This window comes from Artemia franciscana, chromosome 19 (genome assembly GCF_032884065.1).
Source record: "Artemia franciscana chromosome 19, ASM3288406v1, whole genome shotgun sequence".
Lineage (NCBI taxonomy): Eukaryota > Metazoa > Arthropoda > Branchiopoda > Anostraca > Artemiidae > Artemia > Artemia franciscana.
Genome location: NC_088881.1, coordinates 7295717 through 7318740, shown reverse-complemented (window position 1 = coordinate 7318740; position 23024 = coordinate 7295717). Strand labels below are relative to the sequence as shown.

The 23024-nt window shown below is 34.5% G+C and overlaps 1 protein-coding gene across 1 annotated transcript in view; it reads right to left on the bottom strand.

Annotated features, from left to right (window-relative positions):
* The window catches only part of LOC136039237 (eEF1A lysine and N-terminal methyltransferase-like), a 52313-nt gene that overhangs the window by 23526 nt on the left and 5763 nt on the right, over nucleotides 1-23024 (bottom strand). Inside the window, exons 2-4 of the mRNA XM_065722789.1 lie at nucleotides 19225-19347; nucleotides 16086-16290; nucleotides 9002-9226 (exon numbers count right to left, since the gene is read on the bottom strand). Coding sequence (XP_065578861.1) covers nucleotides 9002-9226; nucleotides 16086-16290; nucleotides 19225-19347 — 553 coding nt within the window. The remainder of the gene's footprint in view (nucleotides 1-9001; nucleotides 9227-16085; nucleotides 16291-19224; nucleotides 19348-23024) is intronic.

Sequence of the window (23024 nt, the reverse complement as noted above, 5' to 3'; positions counted from 1 at the left end):
CTGTTTTGGTGCCATCTAGGAAGCCGGAGGACGAATTTGCAATGTCTGAAATAAGCCACACGTAGAGTATGGGAATTTTTCTTACAAAACAGATGAGCCATGCCTGATAAAAACAAAAGCACAGGGGCGCAATAAGCATTATAAATCATGCACAAACCATTACGATTGTAACGGCTTTTGTTTGGGGATATTTTTCTGTAAGCAACGTGTAGGTTTTTCATGGCTTGATTCACTAGGGATGAAAAGGTAGTGGAAAGTGCTGGACCGAAACACAGACCAAGCCAACTAGCGAAAGAAGAACATGGCAGAATTGCAGTCCCAGCAACAAATGGAGCGACCACATAAGGGCTATTAAAACAAATAAACTTGCATTTAGACGCATTAACTGACGGTCCAATCTTAGATAGTTCATTGGTTAATATAGTAAAATTGTAAAGCAATCCACAGCGAGTCCGGGCAACAAGAAGAACGTCGTCTGCATATGCAACAGAAGACAAACCAATATTACTGTGGAAACAGAACTTTTAAGGGGATGCAGGAACAATGCAAGCACACATTTAAATATACTAGAAAACAATACGGCAGAAGTTACAACCTATCTATTTCTAGCAGCAGTTTTCACACAATGAAGTGGCAAAAACCATGAGACTAAGTCGAAAATCTTCTGAGAAAAAAGGAATAAAATAAGAGCTAAGAACTCAAATGGCACTTGTGACGAGGTCGAAAGAGCCAAGAGCTCATATGGCATGAGCTCTAGCAAAATTATAAGTATCAATAGATTAATTTAAAAGAAAAATCACAGGCTTAATGCTGGTCGGCATTTAAAATAAAAGCTCCGAGACACAAGGTCCTTTTAAATATCAAAATTCATTAAGATCCAATCACCCACTCACAAGTTAAAAATACCTCATTTTTCTAATTTTTCCTCTCCCTTCAGTCCCCCCCCCAGATGGTTGAATCAGGGAAATCAACTTTATCTAGTCAATTTGTGCCGGTCCCTGACACGCCTACCAATTTTATTGTCCAGAAGTACCGAAGTCGCCAAAGCACTGGACCCCCTAACTACCCCAAAGAGAGTGGATCCAGTCCGGTTTCGTCAATCACGTATCTACGACATTTGCTTATTCTACCCACCAAGTTTCATCCCGATCTCTCCACTCTAAGTGTTTTCCAAGATTTCCGGTTTCCCCCTCCAACTCTCCCCCAATGTCACCAGAACTGGTCGGGATTTAAAATAAGAGATCTGAGACATGAGTTCCTTCTTAATATCAAATTCAAAAATACCTCACGAACGATCACCCGCTCTTAAGTTAAAAATACCTCAATTTTTGTAATGTTTCCGAATTAACACCCCCTCCAACTCCCCCAACGAGAGTGAATCCATTTCGGTTATGTCAGTCACGTATCTAGGACTTGTGCTTATTCTTCCCACCAAGTTTCATCCTGATCACTCCACTCTTAGCGTTTTCCAAGATTTCCGACCCCTCCCCCCAAATCCCCCCAATGACACTGGATCTGGTCGGGATTTAAAACATGAGATCTGAGTTATGAGTTCCTTCTAATATGAAATTTCATCCAATGAAATTTAAGATCCGATCACTCCTTCGTAAGTTAAAAATACCTCATTTTTTCTAATTTTTCGGAATTAACCCTCCCCCCAACTCCCCAAAAGAGAGTGAATTCGTTGTGTTTATGTCAATCACATATCTAGGACTTTTGCTTATTTTTTCCACTAAGTTTCATCCCGATCCCTCCACTCTAAGCATTTTCCAAGATTTTAGGTTTCCCCCTCCAATGTCACCTGATCCGGTCGGAACTTAAAGTAAGAGCTCTGAGACATGATATCCATCTAAATATCAAATTTAATTAAGATCCGATCTAGTTTTCCCAAATTAACCGTCCTCCCACTCCCCTTCCCAGATGGTCGAATTGGGGAAACAACTGTTTCAAATTTAATCTGGTATGGTCCCTGATACGCCTGCCAAATTTTGTCGTCCTAGCTTATCTGGAAGTGCCTAAACTAGTAAGACCGGAAATGACAGACCGACAGACCTACAGAATTTGCGATCACTGTATGTCACTTGGTAAATACCAAGTGCCATACAAAGTAATTTTTCTCTGGGGACAGAATATTCGGTTGAAGGTCGGCTTCAGTATGACTTATTTTGGAAAAGGGTTATTTTTTCCAGGCTTTGGGAAAGCCATGGGTGGAAGTAGTTATAGGCCCTACTAAACTGAAGGAAAACTCGACTTTCTTAAAACTTGAAACCCCCTCCCCCTCGCCCTACTTTAGATATGGCTTGTGAAATCAGAGCTCGATATGAGCCCTGATCCTAGTCATCTTTGGTCTAGCTTTCATTTGGATCCATTGTTCCATTTGCAAGTTATACTAAATTAAACCAAAAGCTTGACTTTTTTCAGCACTTAAACCCTCTCTCCCTCGTTCTATTTGAGCTAGGGTTTTCATTTCAAGACTTGATGCCTGTCACGGTCTTAGGCAGCTTGTGTTCAATATTCACTGAGATCCATCAATCTCTCGCAAGCTATATTGAATTAAGTGAAAAACTTAACTTTTAATTAAGCTTGGGTCTCCATCCCAGAACTCAATGCATATCATACTCTTAGGCATCTTTATTCAATTTTCATCGAAATTCATCTCCATATGCAAGTTACAGTGAATTAAATGAAAAACTCGAATTTTTTTTAACACTTAAAGCACCATCGCCCTAATTAAGGTCAATTTTAATCCAAATAGTTCAATTTCAATACAAATCCGCTATACTCGATTGCACAGATGGACGGACAGACAGACAGATCTCAAAAACCTATCTTGATGGATATTTTCCACTGTTCAAATAGGTGATGATACCTGCATGATGAATAGCCATTGTTTTCCTTGTTTTGGATCCAATTAGCCAACATGTCTACCTAAGACGTTGTAAAATCCGTCCGTCCGTCTGTCTGTCTGTCCGTCCGTCTGTGTAATGTGTAATCACGTATGGGGGGAGAAACGTTGGTTGGATTTGGATGAAAATTTTGATGGCCAGATTTGGTGCCAAGGATCATGAGACACATCAAGTTGAAAGATGAAGACCCTAGCTCAAATAAAACAGGGGGGAGAGGGCTTTACCTGCTAAAAACAGTTTTTCGTTTAATTCAGAGGAACTTGCGAATGGAGTGATGGATCTGAATGAAAATTGAACCAAAGAGGCCTAAGACCATGACACATATCAAGTTTTGAGATAAAGACCCTAGCTTAAATATAACAAGGGGGAGTGGGTTTTAATTCCTGAAAAAATTAAGTTTTCTGTTTAATTTAGTATAACTTGCAAATGGAGTAACGGATCCGAATCTAAACTAGACCAAAGATGCCTAACATCAGGGCTCATATCAAGTTCCGGTATCACAAACCCTATCTCAAATAGGGCGAGAGGGGGAGGGTTTCAAGTCTTAAGAAAGTTGAGTTTTCTTTTATTTTAGTAGGGCCTATAACTTATGAATGGAGTGAGAAACCTGAAGTCAGATTCGTCTGAATACCTGAATTTGCTGAAACGAATTTGACAAAATACCACTGCATTGGGTCCTGCTAGAATTACCTAGACTTGTTTATTGCAGACAACATTTAGATGGGCAAAGATTCATAGCTTCAGTAGTTTTACCAATAATATTGTCTTGAAGATGATGAAATGGTAGAAATCTGGTTCAGTTGACGAGATGACAAAACTTAAACACTAATTTTAGAAATATAACCCCAAACGGACTATAGTATGCAGCATTTAGCACAAAACAAGGGATTTTAGCTCACTGTTGACCAGTGAACTGCGAAATAATTTCAATTTTCTTTGTTATATAACTTTAAAAAAAAATTAAACCAAGTATTAATAATACCCTAATTTTTTTTTTGTCCAAAACAAATACCTTATTTCATATCCAAAAATAGGGCATGGAGGTATATCTGAGCTTACTCTAAATCTAAAGGTGATGTTTTCTTGTACATTGCCGAAGCACAAACACACACACAATTTTTGTGTCAAAGGTAAAGTATTTGAAAAATAAGTACATTAAAAGTATCTTAAGTAATAAGTATTTCGTAATCTTACTTAAATATCAAGTAATAAGTACACCCTAGTGTTTTTACTTAAGTACAAGTACAAGTAATGGAAAATCTTACTTAAGTAGTACTTCAAGTAAAAGTACTTCAAGTAAGTGACAGCACTGGAAGATAGCATCAAATTTCTTTTCAGGGAATTCTTGAAACTAACGGTACCTAATCACTAAGATATTCCAAATAATATTTCCGCCTTCTTAATGGAATTCCTACTTCTTAGATTTTTAGATAAGATATATCTATTCATCGTCCTAGCCGAATGGTTAGCGCGCTAGACTTGAAACCCTTTGCCCGTGAGGACAGGGGTTTGAGTCATAATGTCACTGGTTATTTGGATCGAACAAGGGTCAGTGGTCTGCCTCTGTAAGCTCAGCCAGAGTAGATCCAGCTCTAAATGGGTACCTGGAAAAATCTGGGGAAGGTAAACAGAAAGAGTGTACGAAGGCACACATGAAACGGAGATCAGCACCACCGATAGGGATTACAAAATCCATTGCCGTGTTTTTTACCTTAAGCTCTTATCTATTTACACGGCCAAAAGCAGCAGTAAAATCTTCCAAGACAGCAATGAATGCTGAAATTTTTTTTTGCCAGCTCTATAAAAGAATATATAATCAACAGCTCTATAATCAACGGGACAGAAATGAATGCTGAAAATTATTTGCCAGCTCCTTAAAATAAAACGATACAATCAATTCAATATCAACCTTTTGAAAACCACACTAAAAATTTGGAACCCTCCCAAAACTTAGGGTGTATTCACTTAAACTTCTTTCATGGCACCCAACCGCTGGCAAGTTCAGGCCTAATAGGCGACTAGAAAATATATTTTGTACATAGTTTTTTTTCTTCTAGTGTTGTGTTCGTCCAAAATCCTTCGGAAGAAATTGAAAAATTTTCAGGGATAATTTCCTTTCATCATAACATTTTAAGTGGAAGTATAACGTCTGACAATACTGCTCTTCCAGTAATCACTATGAGGGTTTTCCTCTTGTAAGTAGTCCAAGCGTGTCATATCAGACCTAACTTAACTGTCTGGAAGCAATGTGGTAAACTGAGCAACACTAGATAGGAAGTATACATCCTGGGCAGTGCAAAAGCGCTGGCTAAGTAAAGAGCGATGTGGACACAATGTGTATTTTTTTTTGTCTTAAGCCAGGACACTTCGTATCGAAGGACTCGTCGTGGAAACTTCAAAAAGGGCTTATTTGATTAGAGATTGAAACGGCTAGTGCTCTTTTTAATAGTTGAAAGCAATTTGAGGGCAATTAACCCTCCTCCCACGCCCACCATTTCCCCAAACAGATTAAATCAGAATTTTGATATTTTCATTTTGTTTAACCCAGTTGAAAGGTCCGAAAATTATGAATTTGAAGATAGCGACCCCCCCCCTCCCACAGCCCTCAGGGCAGTGGTTGTAAGTTATGCCCCGGGGTGATTTAACGTTTATATAGAAAGGGGGATCGTATAAAATTTGGAGGGGGCTCATTGGATTCCTATTTAATAGTTTTAGTGCCCATTTTGACATTCAGAGTGATTGAAGGGCGAATAGCTCCCCCCAACTCGTGTTTTCCCGAAATGCATCTGATTGAAATTTTAAGGTGGCAATTTGTTGTCGTAGAAACTTCAAAAAAGGCTCATTCGATTGGAAATAGAAAGAGCAAATGCCCTTTTTAATAGTTAAAAGTGATTGGAGGGCAAGTAATCCGACTCCCAAGCCCACCATTTTCCTAAACACATCCAATCAAAAATTTCTAGATAGCCATCTTGTTCAACGTAATTGAAAGGTCCAGAAATTATATCTTTGAGAATGACAACCCCCACAGCCCTCAGGGGAAGGGTTGTAAGTTATGCCCTGGGGGCATACAAGGTATATATAGAATGGATGATCGTATAACCTTTGAAGGGGGCAAACTGGATTGGTAATCAGAAATTATAGTGTTCTTTTTAAGATTATGCCCCGGGTGATTTAACGTTTATATAGAAAGGGGGATCGTATAAAATTTGGAGGGGGCTCATTGGATTCCTATTTAATAGTTTTAGTGCCCATTTTGACATTCAGAGTGATTGAAGGGCGAATAGCTCCCCCCACCTCGTGTTTTCCCGAAATGCATCTGATTGAAATTTTAAGGTGGCCATTTGTTGTCGTAGAAACTTCAAAAAAGGCTCGTTCGATTGGAAATAGAAAGAGCAAATGCCCTTTTTAATAGTTAAAAGTGATTGGAGGGCAAGTAATCCGACTCCCAAGCCCACCATTTTCCTAAACACATCCAATCAAAAATTTCTAGATAGCCATCTTGTTCAACGTAATTGAAAGGTCCAGAAATTATATCTTTGAGAATGACAACCCCCACAGCCCTCAGGGGAAGGGTTGTAAGTTATGCCCTGGGGGCATACAAGGTATATATAGAATGGATGATCGTATAACCTTTGAAGGGGGCAAACTGGATTGGTAATCAGAAATTATAGTGCTCTTTTTAAGATTCAGAGTGATCAGAGGGCGGCTACCCCCCCCCCAACTCGTATTTTCCCGAAATGCATCTGATTTTAATTTTGAGATGGCTATTTGTTGTCGCAGAAATTTCGAAAACAGCTCATTTAATTGGAAACTGAAAAGGCCAGTGCCTTTTTTAATAGTCGAAAGTGATTGGTTGGCAACTAACCCCCTACAACGCCCACCATTTCCCAAAACACATCCAATAAAATTTTTGACATAGTCATTTTATTCAATGTCATTGTAAAACTAAAAAATCATGTCTTTGAGGATAGAACCCCCCTCCCCCGACATGCCTAAGGTCAAAAGTTTTAAGTTATGTCCAAAGACGCTAAAACAAAAGACGCTTGAAACGTTTTCACCTTTCTTACTTTCATAATTGAAAAATTATCAAAACATTAACGAAGAAATGTCAGTATATGTAAATTTAACTAAAAATCCACGGTCATTTGTTTGTTTGTTGTTTTTTTTTCAGTAAAGCGCAAATTGTGTTCTGGTTTTGAGAAGGCATAGGGGATTTCAGTCCAACTCATGTTAATTTTTGCTCGTTTTGAGTTTGACTCGGCTATTTATTATAATTTCTGTTCGTTTTGAGTTTCATTTATTTATTGATATTTATTTATGGTAGTTTTACATTTGAAAGATTATTTGACTTTATTTTTGCTCATTCTTGGATCAATGAAGCTCTTTGCTTTTCTTTGAAAAACTTGTCTTGCGGAAAAAGTTTTTTATTTAATACGTTAAAAAAGAAAGAAAAGCGAGTTCTAGAATGTTGGAAACTGAAAAGATTTACCGCAAAATCGTCAAGATATTAACTATTAAATTAAACTACTAAAGATGAGGAATGAAAGAGGTAAGATAAATACAAAGCAAAAATAAACAATAAAAAACATTATTAAAACAAGCAAAATGCAAAATGAGTGAAAGAAATTAGCAAGAAATGCAAGAAACCGGAAACAAATGATAAATAATTGACACAAAAGATGGCATTTGTGTCTACCTACTTTACAATGCACAGGAGTGAGGATCCGGTTCTTTTAAATCCCTCGGAGGAGAAATTTGGGTGAATTAATACCCCAACATCTTATTGGGGTGCGTGATGGAGAAAATAACGTAAGGGTTCGTGAATTAATACAACATCTACGACAAAATTGAGTGCAAGAGATTTTATATCTCTGGTATAGGTGAGGGGACATAAAACCTGTTTCATATTGCCTATGGGTAGGGTAATCAACTTAACATAAGAATTCATAATGGTCAATAGTCAATCAGCTAAAAATAACCCCAAAATCAGAAACGAGTTTACATTCCTACAGACCTTAAGTAAATGAACGGTACTTTGCAGTACCTGCTACACTCAGGCTGTTCACTAAATCTTTATAGAATTGACCAGGGCCACATAATTTTAAAGCTGTTAGCCATTGAAAAATCGTTCCTCTGACTATCCTCCTTATACTTATGAAAGTTTCAGTGACAATCACAATCCTCCTGATAAACTTTAATTATTTTTTCTAAAGCAGGACCATCAAAAATCAGAAAACATTAAATTCTTCTGTCCCGATGCTAACTTATTTAAACAATCACTGAAAAACTATCAGCTGGCAAAAATTACTGGAAAACACTACATATTAGATACATATACACTTTTACTATTACATATATATACTATTACATATATATACTACATATATACACTACATATTAGCTAATAAAGCAGAGTTGAGACTTCGTGCCCTTTTTAACAGATATTTTAATCCAGTGCAAAGAGTACAGGTATCTTGAAAGAGTAGAAACTAGCACTAGTGTCGGAAAAAATAATTAACGCCGTCTAGCATTTGACATGTTTGGTCGTTACCACCATTTGATATTTTCCGGCTTTTTTCAGTGCAAAAAAAGTTAACTAAGTGTCATTGTCAAAATCAATTAACGCCATCTAGCATTTGACATGTTTGGTCGTTACCGCCATTTGATATTTTCCGGCTTTTTTCAGTGCAAAAAGCCGAAAAATAGAAAGTTTTTTCGATAGAAAAATAGAAAGAAAAATAGAAAGTTTCAAATTTTTTTCAATCATTTTGTCAATTATTTTGTCAATCATAAAACGTAACGAAAACACATATAAATATATTTTTGATACGCTTTTAAAAGATATTTTTTTGCAAAAGCCCACCGAAAAAGTAACACCCCCCTGGATATATTTAAAAGATTTTAAACGGTCATTTCATATGTATTTTACTTTTGTTTTAGGATTTTTGAACTGTCATTGTTTTAAAAGGTTATTTTTATGTATTTTCTTAAGAATTATTTATGAATTATATCATACAGTTAGTTACACACAACGTATTTTGAATAAATAACAACAAATAAATAATAAATATATAAAGTTATAATAAAAAAAATACCTTTATTGCTTTGGGCATTGGTTTAAGCTTCGTGCAGACAACAACAAATACAGGAAAAACAAACTGATCCTTCGCAGCATCCTTTGCTTCAGCTTGCTGACAACGTATAACCTTAATCATCCAATGCTTATTGGGAAAGTAGGAAAGGACCGTTCTTACTACGTGACTTTGCAGCAAGGACACACAAATAAAACGTCCCCCAAATTTCAGCATACGATCCATTTCCTAAAAAGTATATTTAAGTATTATATAAGTATATATATTTTATAAAGTATATAAAAAGTATATATCCATTTCGTAATAGTATAAGGGCGTGGAATCGACGTTTCAGTTGCTGGGTGTTTTTTTACAGGGACAAGTAGCAAGCTTGTCGACCAACCTTGCTGCGGCGGGGATCGAACCCTGGGCCCCATATTCCCAAGAAGAGCATCAATCCACTGTGCTACAACAGGTTGTATAGTTGTGGTATAACCATGTACAACATGGTATATATATATATATATATATATATATATATATATATATATATATATATATATATATATATATATATATATATATACATATATATATATATATATATATATATATATATATATATATATATATATATATATATATATATATATATATATATATATATAAGTGTATTCTCCTGATGAGCCCTTGTGTTGGGTTGTTGCCTCTGAATTATTTGTCTTTATTGTTTTTATTTTTTGATAAATGACGACTTATACTTATTGACGATATGACTGCCTGTCCATGGATTATTCTTTATGGTTGATTGTGTATGGCTATGCTGTTTGACCTATGTGGTTGTAAGGATGAGTAGGGTTAAGGCCTCATTCAAGTGCTGGTCTATATTAATCACTAATTTAGGAAAACAGTTTTCCCTTTCTCCTTCTACCTCCTTTCTTTTTTTTGTGTTTGTGCTGTTGCACTGATGATTTCTCTTTTCATTATATATATATCGACATCAACTGGGAAGGGCGCAAGAAGAAGCTGGTGCCCCCCTCATGCTTTGAAATGTACCTTTTTGGGGGTATTTTCATTGAAAATACTCATTATTAAATATTTTCGTTGAATTAATTGAAAAGAAAGGAAAAATTGCTACGCCGTAAATACTGCAAAATATATTCTCCCCATCCCCCGTAAAATTTCTTGAATTGACGCCACTGTAACTTGTATTTTCGAAAGAGATCGAAAAATTCCGTATAATTCAATATTAGCAATAGCCTGGTTATTACAACAGTTGTTACTACAGTTAAGATACTTTATTAACCAAAATAACAATGTCATGTATACAACAATACGAAATAAATACAAATCTGTGCTATAGCCCTTACAGGCAAATCCGAAAAATTAACAACATGAGACTTCAAATACTTCCAAAGGTTTTATGATTGAAATGCGAAATAAGATAAGGGACAAATGATTTACGATATCTTTCGGTACTAGAATCAGGGTAAATTATTAAATTAAGGACAGCTTTTTTTTGGTTTGTTGGAGTCTAGTATTTGGTCCTTTAGTAGGAAGACTCTCAAGGCCGGGTTGTAGACTACGATGGGTTAGAAAGTTCAAACAGTTCATTCCAAAACAATTTGTCAACTCATGTCTACAAGTATCAAGGGGATTCAAATTGACTTTTTTCAATGCATTATCACATGTTGAGTAGTTCTGTCCAAGCATAATTTTTACAGTGCGTACGCAACAACGATAGCTGTTACTACAGCAAAGAGGATACTTGATATTATTAAAAAATTTATCCGCAGCAAGAGTGCATCCATGATTTTGTTCGGGGAGGGGGTTCACGATAAAAAATTAAAAAACACATCGAAAACTTATTTAATACATTTTTGTTACGATTTTACGAATCATACAAACTTTCAGGGGGGGGGTGAATATCTTAGCCCCCCTCGGTAAAGCCCAGATCCGCAGCCATGCCATGTTATTGGTTTGTAAAATAAATATTTTCCTAGTATTGAAACTGGTAAAAGAGTAAACTTTGATGTAGCATGGGCTCAATAGATTAGGCTATAATAGGCTAATGTGCTATATGGGCTTTAGTATGGGTTTTACAAGAATTGAAAACTGCTAGTTCCACCACCAGCATATTGCAAACCAGCTACGTTTATTTGGAGCTAACATAAAATGTGAAAGCAGGCAGGTTTATTTCTATCAAAACTTTTCTTTATTGAAACAAAATAGTAAGAGTTACGTCAGTATTCAAAATATAGGCTAGTTTAAAAAAAAGTTTTAAAAATATCGTTTCTAGCAAAATTGATTTACTTATCTTCGGGCTAATGCAAAGTAAACAGATCTATGGGATAAAAACTATAAAGTTAATTTGTTTTTAGCTTTTTCGTAGCTAACTTTCTGATGTTACTAAGTATTGTTAGAACGCGTGTTTTTTCCAGAAGGATGAACTTAAGTTTCCTCTTTTATCAGGCTCGATATTGTTTGTATAAATGAGCTCAGCATGCACGTTCAGGCCAACAGAAAATGAATCTGTGAAGGAGGCTCTAGTCAGGACTAAGATATACAGCAAAACACATAGACTAAAGCAGTAAAGTAAAAACTAGTGTAAAGTAAAAAGAAATATGGAATAAAAAACATCTAAAAATCAGATGAATTAGAAAGTTTTTGAAAAAGTGGATTAAATTCTCTTTTTTTTAGCTTTGTATAGCTAACTTTCCGATGTCACAGGGTATTGCTTGAAGACCTTTTATTTCCTATCAGAGAAAGAAATATGAATAGGTTTTGTGGGTATTTATGTCACATATTTTTCTGGTATATGAGAAATACATTTTGCATAGCTCAAACTAGTTTACAATTTATAAAGAAAAGTTTAGAAAGTAAATAATATATGGTATTTTTTTTAGATTTTATAGCTAATTTTTTGATGTTACAGGGTGTTGCTATAAGGTTTTTCCCCTCAAAGATGAACCTGAGCATCTTCTCTTATCAGGCTTTCATATTCTTTGCATAGTTTAGTTCAGCACACACGTCTACACAGCTAGAAAATTAATTTTGTGAAGGAGGCTCTAGTCAATACTGAAAAGTGGGAAATACCACACACAGGCTATGGCCATGTTTCAATCCTCCAAGTCTCTTTCAAATGGATACATTAAACATACCTTCTTGAACATATTGGCACAATATTTGAGACATGGGTGCGATACTCGTGACACACCACTATGTAACACGCGTATGTACATGTAACATGTAATGTTATGCAGATGTATAGTGTAATGTACATGTAACCACTATGACACACGGTAAATCAAAACCATTTACGAATATCTAATGAAAGGCGAATTTGACTTAGAGCGAAACCGTCTAGAAAAAAACTATCACAAATATCGACTGAAAAAGCAGATCAGTTTAAATTTAACCACACTTCCTTTGTCCTTATAAGCCCAGTTCTGATGAATCTCAGTTCTGATTCTTCAAGGTTTTAAGAATCACCATTCATTTGAAGAAATGTAATGAAAACAGTGAAATTAATAAGTTCTTTTTAAACGACGAGAATAATAATATGGCAGTTTACTAGCAATAGAAAAAAATATTTTGCGCTTTAGTATGTGTCCAAAAGCACCAAGGACATTAAAACAAAACAAAAATTGTCTCCTCTTCCTACCAATATTGATCTATTCATACCTTCAAATCGAGTGTCTCTTTGATCTGTCTTTTGGTTGAATCAGATAAAGAAGTTTTTAGTGAGGTCTTAAGTTAAACACTGATAAAACTGTGATAAAACTGTTAAACACTGATTAAACCAACCTAAAAAAAATGAAACAATCAAAACAAAAATCTTGGGTAACCGAGCTCTTAAAGTGTGAATAGATCTAAGATGGTCATTTTTTTAATAATATTTATTATAAATTATTTTGATAATACAATTAATTTTTTAATAGTAAACATTTATAATTATGAATATTTTCAATCATTAAAAATATTTTTATTTTAATGTTCTTTTCACAAATCAGGAGAAGAGGAGAGTTCCATCTTAAACTGAACTGGTCTATGGACTCCTGGCATATATATATATATATATATATATATATATATATATATATATATATATATATATATATATATATATATATATATATATATATATATATATATATATATATATATATATATATATATATATATATATATAACGAAAAGAAAAATCATCAATGCAACAGCACAAACAGCACAAAAAAAAAAGAGATAGAAGGAGAAAGGGAAAACTGTTTTCCTAAATTAATGATTAATATAGACCGGCACTTGAATGAGGCCTTAACCCTACTCATCCATACATATCACATAGTACACAAACAGAATACATACATACAATACATATATATATATATATATATATATATATATATATATATATATATATATATATATATATATATACATATATATATATATATGTTTTATAGTCGAAACTTTATTTTAGTTTTTTTGTCCTTTTTTTATAACAATCCTCCTTAATTTCAAATTGTTGAAATTGTCAGTTTCAGGTGTCTTCCAGAAACAATGATTAGTTTTATTTTTTTATGTTGATTATTCACGTTAGTTTTATGTTATGTTAACAGATTAATATTGTTATGTAAATTATCATTAATAAGGGTCTAACCCTAAAGTAGTTATGGCAGCATTTCTATTATTCCCTCTTTTTTCGTCTTTTATAACTCTGGCCTATTTTCATCTCTCTTAAAAGGTAAAAACTGGTTTTGCAAGAGACTAGGATTACGCTGCATCATATTGCATCAAAAAACTCTGTTTCGTGCTTGCCTTTTTTGGACTTCTGACTGTAGTCATGAAATTTTCCACATCTGTAATGTCTAGAGACCTGCCTACTGTCTGAAGAAATAAGAATTTTGCTTAATCATCCAATAATCAGTGAGATCAGCACAAATAGTGAGAAAAAGAAGAGGTTCTTGAAAGCTATTAAGAAAATACACTATTAGATCAATTTACTGTCTCGAAATACTCAATCGATGGCAAATCCAAATGAGCGAAAATTTATTTCTGAAAAATGAATTTCTTTAGAAATTCGATTTCTTGGACCATTCTTTCGATAAGGTAAAACCTTGACCTTGACCTGTGATCTTTTTTCAGGAGAAAAATATAGAACCCTTAATTTTTGTAATTTGGAGTTTAAAACATCTAAATTAAGGTTCTTCATAATGCCGTGTTGTATTTCTGCCTTCTTTTCTTTATTTAAGGGCGTTTCTGCCTTCTTTTTTTTTATTATGCAAATTTTCAGAACCTCGCAGTTTTCGGTGGGTAACTTCTGTCAATAAATTGTGTGGGTAAATTTTATATATTCAGAACCAGCATAAGATAGTTTTAATCACTTGATATATTAGCTTTTGAAAAAAACAACCTTTTCAAATGCCCTTCCGTTTAGTTCGACCTGTGCCTCTAGATGCACCCCGACCATCAAGGTGGCTACCAACCACCAACCATTCTTTTAATTTGCTATTGTGACGCTGCGCTCCAAGTGAGGCTGGAAGGGGATGTGGATGATTCATAAATGTTGTGAGAGACCTAAAGGTATTTCTCACTCTGCCTCTACGACGGGATCCCTGTTGTTGTCAATGTACTGCTGGATTTTGGATTATATCGTCACCTATTCTTAGATCAAAACCCAAGTACCTTCATGGGCGGCGACTTACAATATTTGTCACAAGAAGTCTACTTGAGAAACTGGCACATAAATTCATGAATTTGAACTCTCATATTAATCTAGTTTAGAAATTTCACGAGTACTCAAGGGCAATTTTTTCGCTTTATCTGTTATTCAATTTTCTCTTTCATCCGCTTCTTCTTTTTCTGCAGTACCTTTCATCTGCTTTTCTTCTTTACATACAAAGCTGAGGATGTCCAGAAAATATCTAGTCAAAATCTCCAGAAAAGACTAGGAAATTTTAACTAAATAACGAAAAAAATACAATCCGTTTTCTTTAATTCTTTTTGTGTACATTTTATATTTTATTGATCATCAAATAATCGGTGAGATCAGCAGTATTAGTATATTTTAGGTCAATTAAAAGTACCAGTTGAGTACCAGCAGTATTAGTAAGAAAAAGAAGAGATCCTCGAAAGCAACTACAAAAATAATTAAGAATTTTATTTTATTTTATCAAAATAATTATGAAAATAAATAAAAAAGAAATTAAGAAAGGAGGATGATTTTCAATCAGTTGAAAAATAAAGCAAAACAACAAGAATTAAATATATAGTTACCGAATACCTTCGTGACAGCCAAATTTTTTGGTAAAAATTTTTGGCAAAGATGTCTTATTAAAGATGTTTGAATGAATGAACTTTGTTACCCGTAAAAGTATAAAAAACACAAAGTACGGAGTATTATCAATAAACAAAAACAAAAACGATAAACAGCGAAGAAAAAAAAATTTCAAACTAACAAAAGACAATATTGACTAATTAACCAGGATCAATATGGAAACAAGTTTTGGAAGTCTTCAACTAAAGACGTCATTTTAGACGATTTGCCTGATTCAATTTAAATTGCGGGTGCCCTTTGGGCACCCGCATAGGTCGCCAAAAAAGATAAAAATCACAACCTGGGTATTAATTAAACACATAGAGAGAGAACGGAATAATATTTCTTTTTTGTTCCCGTTCACAGCCCGTGTCAAAAGATTTCCAGGCACTTACCGAGTTTCGACACTCACCGAGTCAACGCAATTTCCGCTACCTTTGCAATGTGTAGAAACTTTTTTGCCAAGTTGACCCTGTTCATTTTTCAGTCCTTCGTCTCACCCTTTACTCCCTACAGACACTCCTCACGACCAACACTGAATTCATTGAAGTGAATTTGGTGGACTTGCCTGCTGGCAAGACAAATCTCTTAGTCGTAGGCTTAGTTTCAGCACATCGCACTGTAAATTACTGCTTTACCGTTTACAACACACCGGCCGGTACCCAAGTCGTATAAAACTTTTAAATGATTATTTTTAATAAGATAGTCAATTGAGTACCAGGGTATATTTTAGGTCAGTTGAAAAATTAAAGAATAACCAGCGAGACAGAGCCCTTCTAAAAAAAAACTTACTCTAAAATAACTAATGGCTCTTTGGCATGATTCTTCATTATCCTCTGAAGCTAAAGCGTCTAAAGTCCCTTTGTCCAGAACCACTGTGAAGCTGTCACCCTCCATACCTGTCTTAAGAAGGTCCATACACACAAACTTTGCATCTGGATATTGGCTGGACATTTGGTTGATGACTGTTTGACTGACGTCAGCATTCAATATACTCCTGAAAATATACACATGCAGGCATGACCATTGAGTAAGGGAAAATTTTAAGTGTGGAAACTGCATCAACGCCATCTAGTGTGTTTTGTCAATTTTTTTCCTTGTTTTAAATCAATCCGAAGTAATTTATCAGCTTACAGTCAACTTGTTTATCTAGCCTGCCAAGATTTTCCCAAGCTGACTTAGGCCAAATTAGTGCAGACTGTGCAGGAGCTTTAACGTAAATCTTCAAGAAGAAATGGTGACTAGTTATGAATTAGAAATAAATTTCCGCATAAATCCTATGACAATGTAGATTAATTATACAAATTTTTCATTCTCTTTTATTTTTTATTTTGCTTTAGTGAAGTTAATAGACGGTGCGCCGTCAATTGATGTAATTATTCCAATCTGTATCTCCCATGCTAAATTGCTAAAGATTCCAATCCATTGTCTTTGAGGGTGACCACCAGGAACACAAGACAAACAGTTCCTGGACCCAAAAGATGAAATTTGGTTGCCTCTCCACATTATAATATTATCTTCATTTTGTTTTCGCAATACTGATACACATGAAAGTGACATTTTATAGCCATGCCCCTTGCTATTGGAAGCATGCAACTGCACGTAACAACCCCAGTCTTTCTCCTAAAATTCAGTTTGGGTTTTATACCATTTAAAAATCGATTTATTTTACAAACCTGTAGCCGCTAAGTAGATAAGTAGGATATTATATAGCTATTTCTACGCTACAGCTTAACTGCAGGGTCTGTATAGCCATTAAAAGTAGTCCTAATTTACCCGTAAAAAATAAATAATTTTATATATATATATATATATATATATATATATATATATATATATATATATATATATATATATATATATATATATATATATATATATATATATATATATATATATATATATATATATATATATATATATACATATATATATATATATATATATATATATATATATATATATATATATATATATATATATATATATATATATATATATATATATATATATATATATATATATATATATATATATATATATATATATATATATATATATATATATATATATATATATATATATATATATATATATATATATATATATATATATATATATATATATATATATATATATATATATATACATATATATATATATATATAAACGAGCCACCGACCACTACTACCCAAATCAACTACTCCCAATAGTCGAACTCCGTTAAAAAATAAACTTCTATCCCCTAAAGTACGAGCTAATCGTTACACCAACTCATTTGAGCCTTTGTTCACATTAATTTTCAATGCTATGTCGTAGTGTGTGATTTTTGTTTAAATGAATGATTTTGTAAAAAAAAACTGAATTTACCTACGCTACGATAGTTTTTTAAACATAGTTTTTATATATATATATATATATATATATATATATATATATATATATATATATATATATATATATATATATATATATATATATATATATATATATATGTACGAGGCATGTTTTTTAATTGAAGTCTCAAAACCAAAGATTATTTCAAAAAGGTAAATTTATTTTCAGAAATTGCATACTTTACTCCATTTTTTGAAAAAGGTACCAAGTTTTTTAAAACATTTATCATAACTCTCTACTAATTTTAAAATAAAATCTTGATAAAAACGTGCAATCGGCTGAAGCTAATCAAGAGTCCACTGCTTTTTTACGTCGTCGTCATCTTGTTAACGGTTGCTACTGAGGTGGCAACCGGTTAAAATTGCGAAGAAACATGGAAATTTTGAAGGCCGAAGATCCTCTTTCCCAGCACAAATTCATGGCGTTTGGGAATAGACATGGTTTTTTTTAGTCGACTTTAGCTCCGCAGAGCGAGTAGAAAAAAAATATGGCATGCTGACAAAGGAAATTGTCCTTCTTCATGACACTGCAAGACCTCACACTGCTGGTAAGAACCGTGATTTATTGGACAGTTTTGAATGGGAAAGTTTTAGATCACCCAGAATACAGTCCTGATTTTGCACCGAGTGATTACCGTCGGTTTCTCCACCTCAAGCAATACCTCAGTGGCAAACATTACAATGGTGATGATGACGTAAAAATGGAAGTGAATCCCCGGTTAGCGGAACAGGCGGCAAGTTTTTATACAGAGGTTACTTTAAAATTAGTTGAGAGGTTATTCAGATGTTACTTTAAAAGTTTAGAGGTATGATAAGTGTTACAATAAACTTGGCAAGTATGCTGTTAAATACAGTGAAATATGTACTTTTTGAAAAAAAATTTACTTTTTTTAAATGATCATTTGTTGTGTACTTACGATAAAATGGACCTTAATTTAAAAACACGCCTTGTATATACATATACGTATATATATATATATATATATATATATATATATATATATATATATATATATATATATATATATATATATATATATGCTTCCTTGACTCACTTTGCTTTCTATGGTCAAAAGTTCGAACCTTTGTCCAACATAAAAGTACATTAGCTTTGCTGGGCCTTCAGCTCTCACATGTTTATCATCATGACCACGTTTCTGTTGTTTTTAGTCCATATTTTTGCATTTTAAGGGCATATTTACTCTGCCCCCTAATCTTTGGTCAAATATTTTTTGCATAAATATTTTATATGTAGGAACTTTTATTGAAATGTCAGCTCAATTAGAGATAAAAAGTGTGAAATTTTAAAACGTGTCTAATTAGACCCCTCCCAATCTTTTCACCATCATATATTTAATTTCATTCAGCCAGTCCCAGCTTCACTAGCTGTTGTATTTAGCCTAATAAAACCATCTAACCAGTCTAACACAGCTGAAGGATTAATTACAATACTAAAAAAGCCAATTAAAATGTCATTACCCCTTCAAAACCAAAGGAAAATCAGGATCTTAATTGCTAAATTTATAAAGACTTACTTGTATCCTATCTTTTGAAGTTCGACTCCCAATCTAGAATTGCCACATCCTGCATGCAAAATAGTGTCCTGTTTCTTTGTGTACTTATGCAATATGTCAATTAATTCTTCATAATTCCCATACCTGAAAAAGCAATATTTAATATTACTAAAAAATTTTAAATTTTAATGAAAGAGGAACATAGCCCCCCTGACACCCCAAATGCGCTGGAGATGTCAATAAAATGTTTATGCTGAAAATTGTAGCCTTGATCTAGCTTTAATTTTGTTGCAATGTTGACCACTTCTTTTTCTATTGCAAAAAGTATCAAACAGTTCGTAAGTGCTCTGTTTCTCCCTAAACATTTTGAACAAATTGAATTTTTTTTTTTTAAGGTAGATCAGAAACACTCATGTTTTGCCCCCGTATTTCTCCATCTGAAAACGAAATAAGTCATTGTTGAGATGTCATTCTTAAGATGTTGCATTTATGCCATTTTGATCGCCAGGAAACAGGTTTCTTTTGGTAAACCCTTACCCCTCCCCCAAACAAAAATTTAAGGCCCACTTGGGCCCCTAGCATCCCTTGAAAAGTTCAATTCAATCCTCAAGCGATTCCCCAAGCTGTTCTTGAGATGATGCAAAAATGCTTTTTGATAAACTGTGGTCCCATGCTACTTGGTCAACATTGCTACTTCACTGGGACTAATGGTTTGAAAACGTTTTGGTGGATTGAAAACACACGTTTTCCTCCCAAAGCTTCTCCCTCAAAAACACAAAAAATAAAGGTTTCTTGCCTAATGCAATCCCAACCAGTCATTCTTGAGACGTTAAAGCATTTTAATAGCCTGGCAACATAGTTACTTTCGATTTACCACTGTCCCTCCCCCAAGTCAAAACTTATGGCCCAATTGGCCCCAAAGCACCCTTGAAAATTTTAACTCAATTCCCCAAGCTGTTGCTGAGATAATACAGATGCACAATTTTGATAGCCACTGAGCACATGGTTATCTTTGGTCTACACTGCTACTTCACAAGGCATAAATTCTAGTTCAACAGGGGCTCAAAGTGCCACAGTCTTCAAACAGGTTGGAGACCAAGACTCAAACCCTTGTCCCTAGGTCAGGAATTGAGGTCCAACAACACTCCCTTAAGATATCAGCTTGAATCTACACCTGTTATCAGGACACTGGAGATATACTCTCTGTCCCATACCACAAGTCAAAACTTAAGGTCTGCTTGCCCCCTAGCACTCCCTGGAAGTTTAAGCTTGATACTTTCCAAGCCGTTCCCTAAATTTTGCAGCTACAATGTTTCGATGGTCTCATATCACACAGTGTCTTTTGATTTAACTCACTGCTTAAAAATGAAATAAAAACTAATTCCCACGGGGGCTTGCAGTGCACAAAATTTTCGTTGGACAATTTTAGCTGCTCCCCCCTCCTTAACGCAAAATTTCCCCTTGTTCTCCCCCTACAGTACCTGAAAGTTTCACCAACATATCCAAAACCATTCTCACTATATTGCATATAAGTATATTTTTTTACAGTTTTAGATACAGTTTGCAAATTATACCTCAATTCATAGCAAATTCTAGTTCCACAACCCACCCCCTCCCCCCAAAAAATCATGAAAGTTCCAAATTGATTCCCTAAGCCATTTCCAAGTTAGACCAGATATAGAATTTGTATATCGATACAATACAAAGCGTGTTTTGATTTACCTCAAAACTTAACAATGAATGGATTCTATGTTTCACAGAAGCTAATTTTTTGAAAATGTTTAGACTGACTGGAGAAAAAACATGTTTAGTCTCTCCCTCAAACATAAATTTCGAAAACTCCATGCCTCTTCCACTTCCTTCTCCTTCACTAACTGAAAATTCTAACTCCATGCCCAGAGACTACTTCTGCAATACTGCAGATATTATATTTTGATAACCTGGATGTACATAGACTCTTTCGATTTACCTCTCCCGAAATCACTGTCCAATGTTAACTCCCCCTCCTTCCCTTAAAAGCCCCTAAAAGTTTCACCTTAAGATGCCCTAAAATATTCCATATATACAATTTTGATAATCTGACAGACCATAAGTTCTTGGATCTTCCTCGCTACTTAGCTGTGTAACAATTAATCATCTCGTAGGAGCTTTTCATCCCAAAACGTTTTATGGATCACATTCAAAAATGTTTATTCCCTTCCCCCTCCCCCTTACATACGCAATACTGCAGATAATGTATTTTGATAACCTGGATGTGCTGAGACTCTTTTGATTTACCTCTCCTGAAGTTACAGTTCAATGTTTACTCCCCCTCCTTCCCTTAACAGCCCCTAAAATTCTCACTTTAAGATGTCCTAAAATATTCCAGATATACGATTTTGATAACCATACAGACCATAGGGTCTGGTTTTTCCTTGCTACTTAGCTGTGTAACAATTAATCATCTCATTGGAGCTTTTAGTCTAAAAACGCTTTATGGATCACACTCAAAAATGTTTATTCCCTTTCCTCTCCCCCTTACAAAAATTTCGAAGTCCCTATACACTCCACTCCACATCCTTCTTCTTCTTCTTATTCAGCAGGCGGGCTTTTCAGTCGATACTATTTAGCCCTTTTCCTTTTGGCTCACTCTGTGGGATCGACAGAGCTATGGAGCTGGTTTGTCTTATATGATTTGTATCTGCTCAGATTTCTTGAAGTATATCTTTTGATACCAGCAGTTGAATTATAAGAGAATATATATTGAGCCCTGTGCTCTGCGAGAGAGTATGGTCAGCAAGACTCTTGGCTGTTAGTGGAATTTTGTGGTGTTTGAAGCATTCTAACATTTTACATCGCAGGGTATACTGTGCAGACGTCAGCATATTACATTCAAATAGGCAGTGATCTATTGTTTCATTCTTAAGATTACATGACCTGTAAAGGGGGGACGAGGGAACATCGCCACTTGAATTAGGGATCTGATATGAAAATGCCTGAAAATTTAGCCCATTTGAACCTGACCGAATTCTATGATAAATCTTGGAAAGGTGCTTACTTGGGAAAGGTGATAGGGTAGGATTCTTATTATTTAGCAGTACATCTGTAAGTCTCCAGCGGTAAATATCTCTAATGGGGATTGGTCTCCCACTTGGCTGGTCAATATTTAAAGCATTTTTTTGCTATTTCATCTGCCTTATGGTTACCTATTATACCCAAGTGGCTTGGAATATACTGGATATGAGTTAAAATACCTTTTGAAGCAAAAATATCAATAATCCTAAGACAAAGAAATGTGTCAATATCCATCTTATTTTGAGAAGCTGACAAAAGAAGCTCTAGGCTTGACAAAGAGTCAGAATATATTATAATATTTTTAATATTAACACTCATATATTCATTAACCATGAGGAAATCTAATGCCATGATTATGGCATTTAGCTCGGTAGACATTACAGATGAATTATCGTGTAATCTCTCTCCTAAAGCAATATTATGGGTTGGGAAGAATGCTCCGCTTGCCACTTTCTCATTCATTTTGGACCCATCTACAAAAATTTGGAAATAGTTTTCATAAGCAACATTATTTAGCTCGGCAAATTTTTTCTGAATAAAAGAAATGGGGGTAAGTTCTTTGGTCCACTTTGAAAAGTCAGTGTTTATTATGGGGGTTGACCAACTCCAAGGGGGGGGGGGGGTTTGGGGGAATGTGGGTGCAATAGATTTTACTGGCACTGGGAACTTCTTCTGGATATTTGCATATTAATTTGCAACGCCTCTAAACACAGATGGATTTCTTAACCAGTTATGCAGGGTATGAGAATCATTGGCTTCAATTTTTG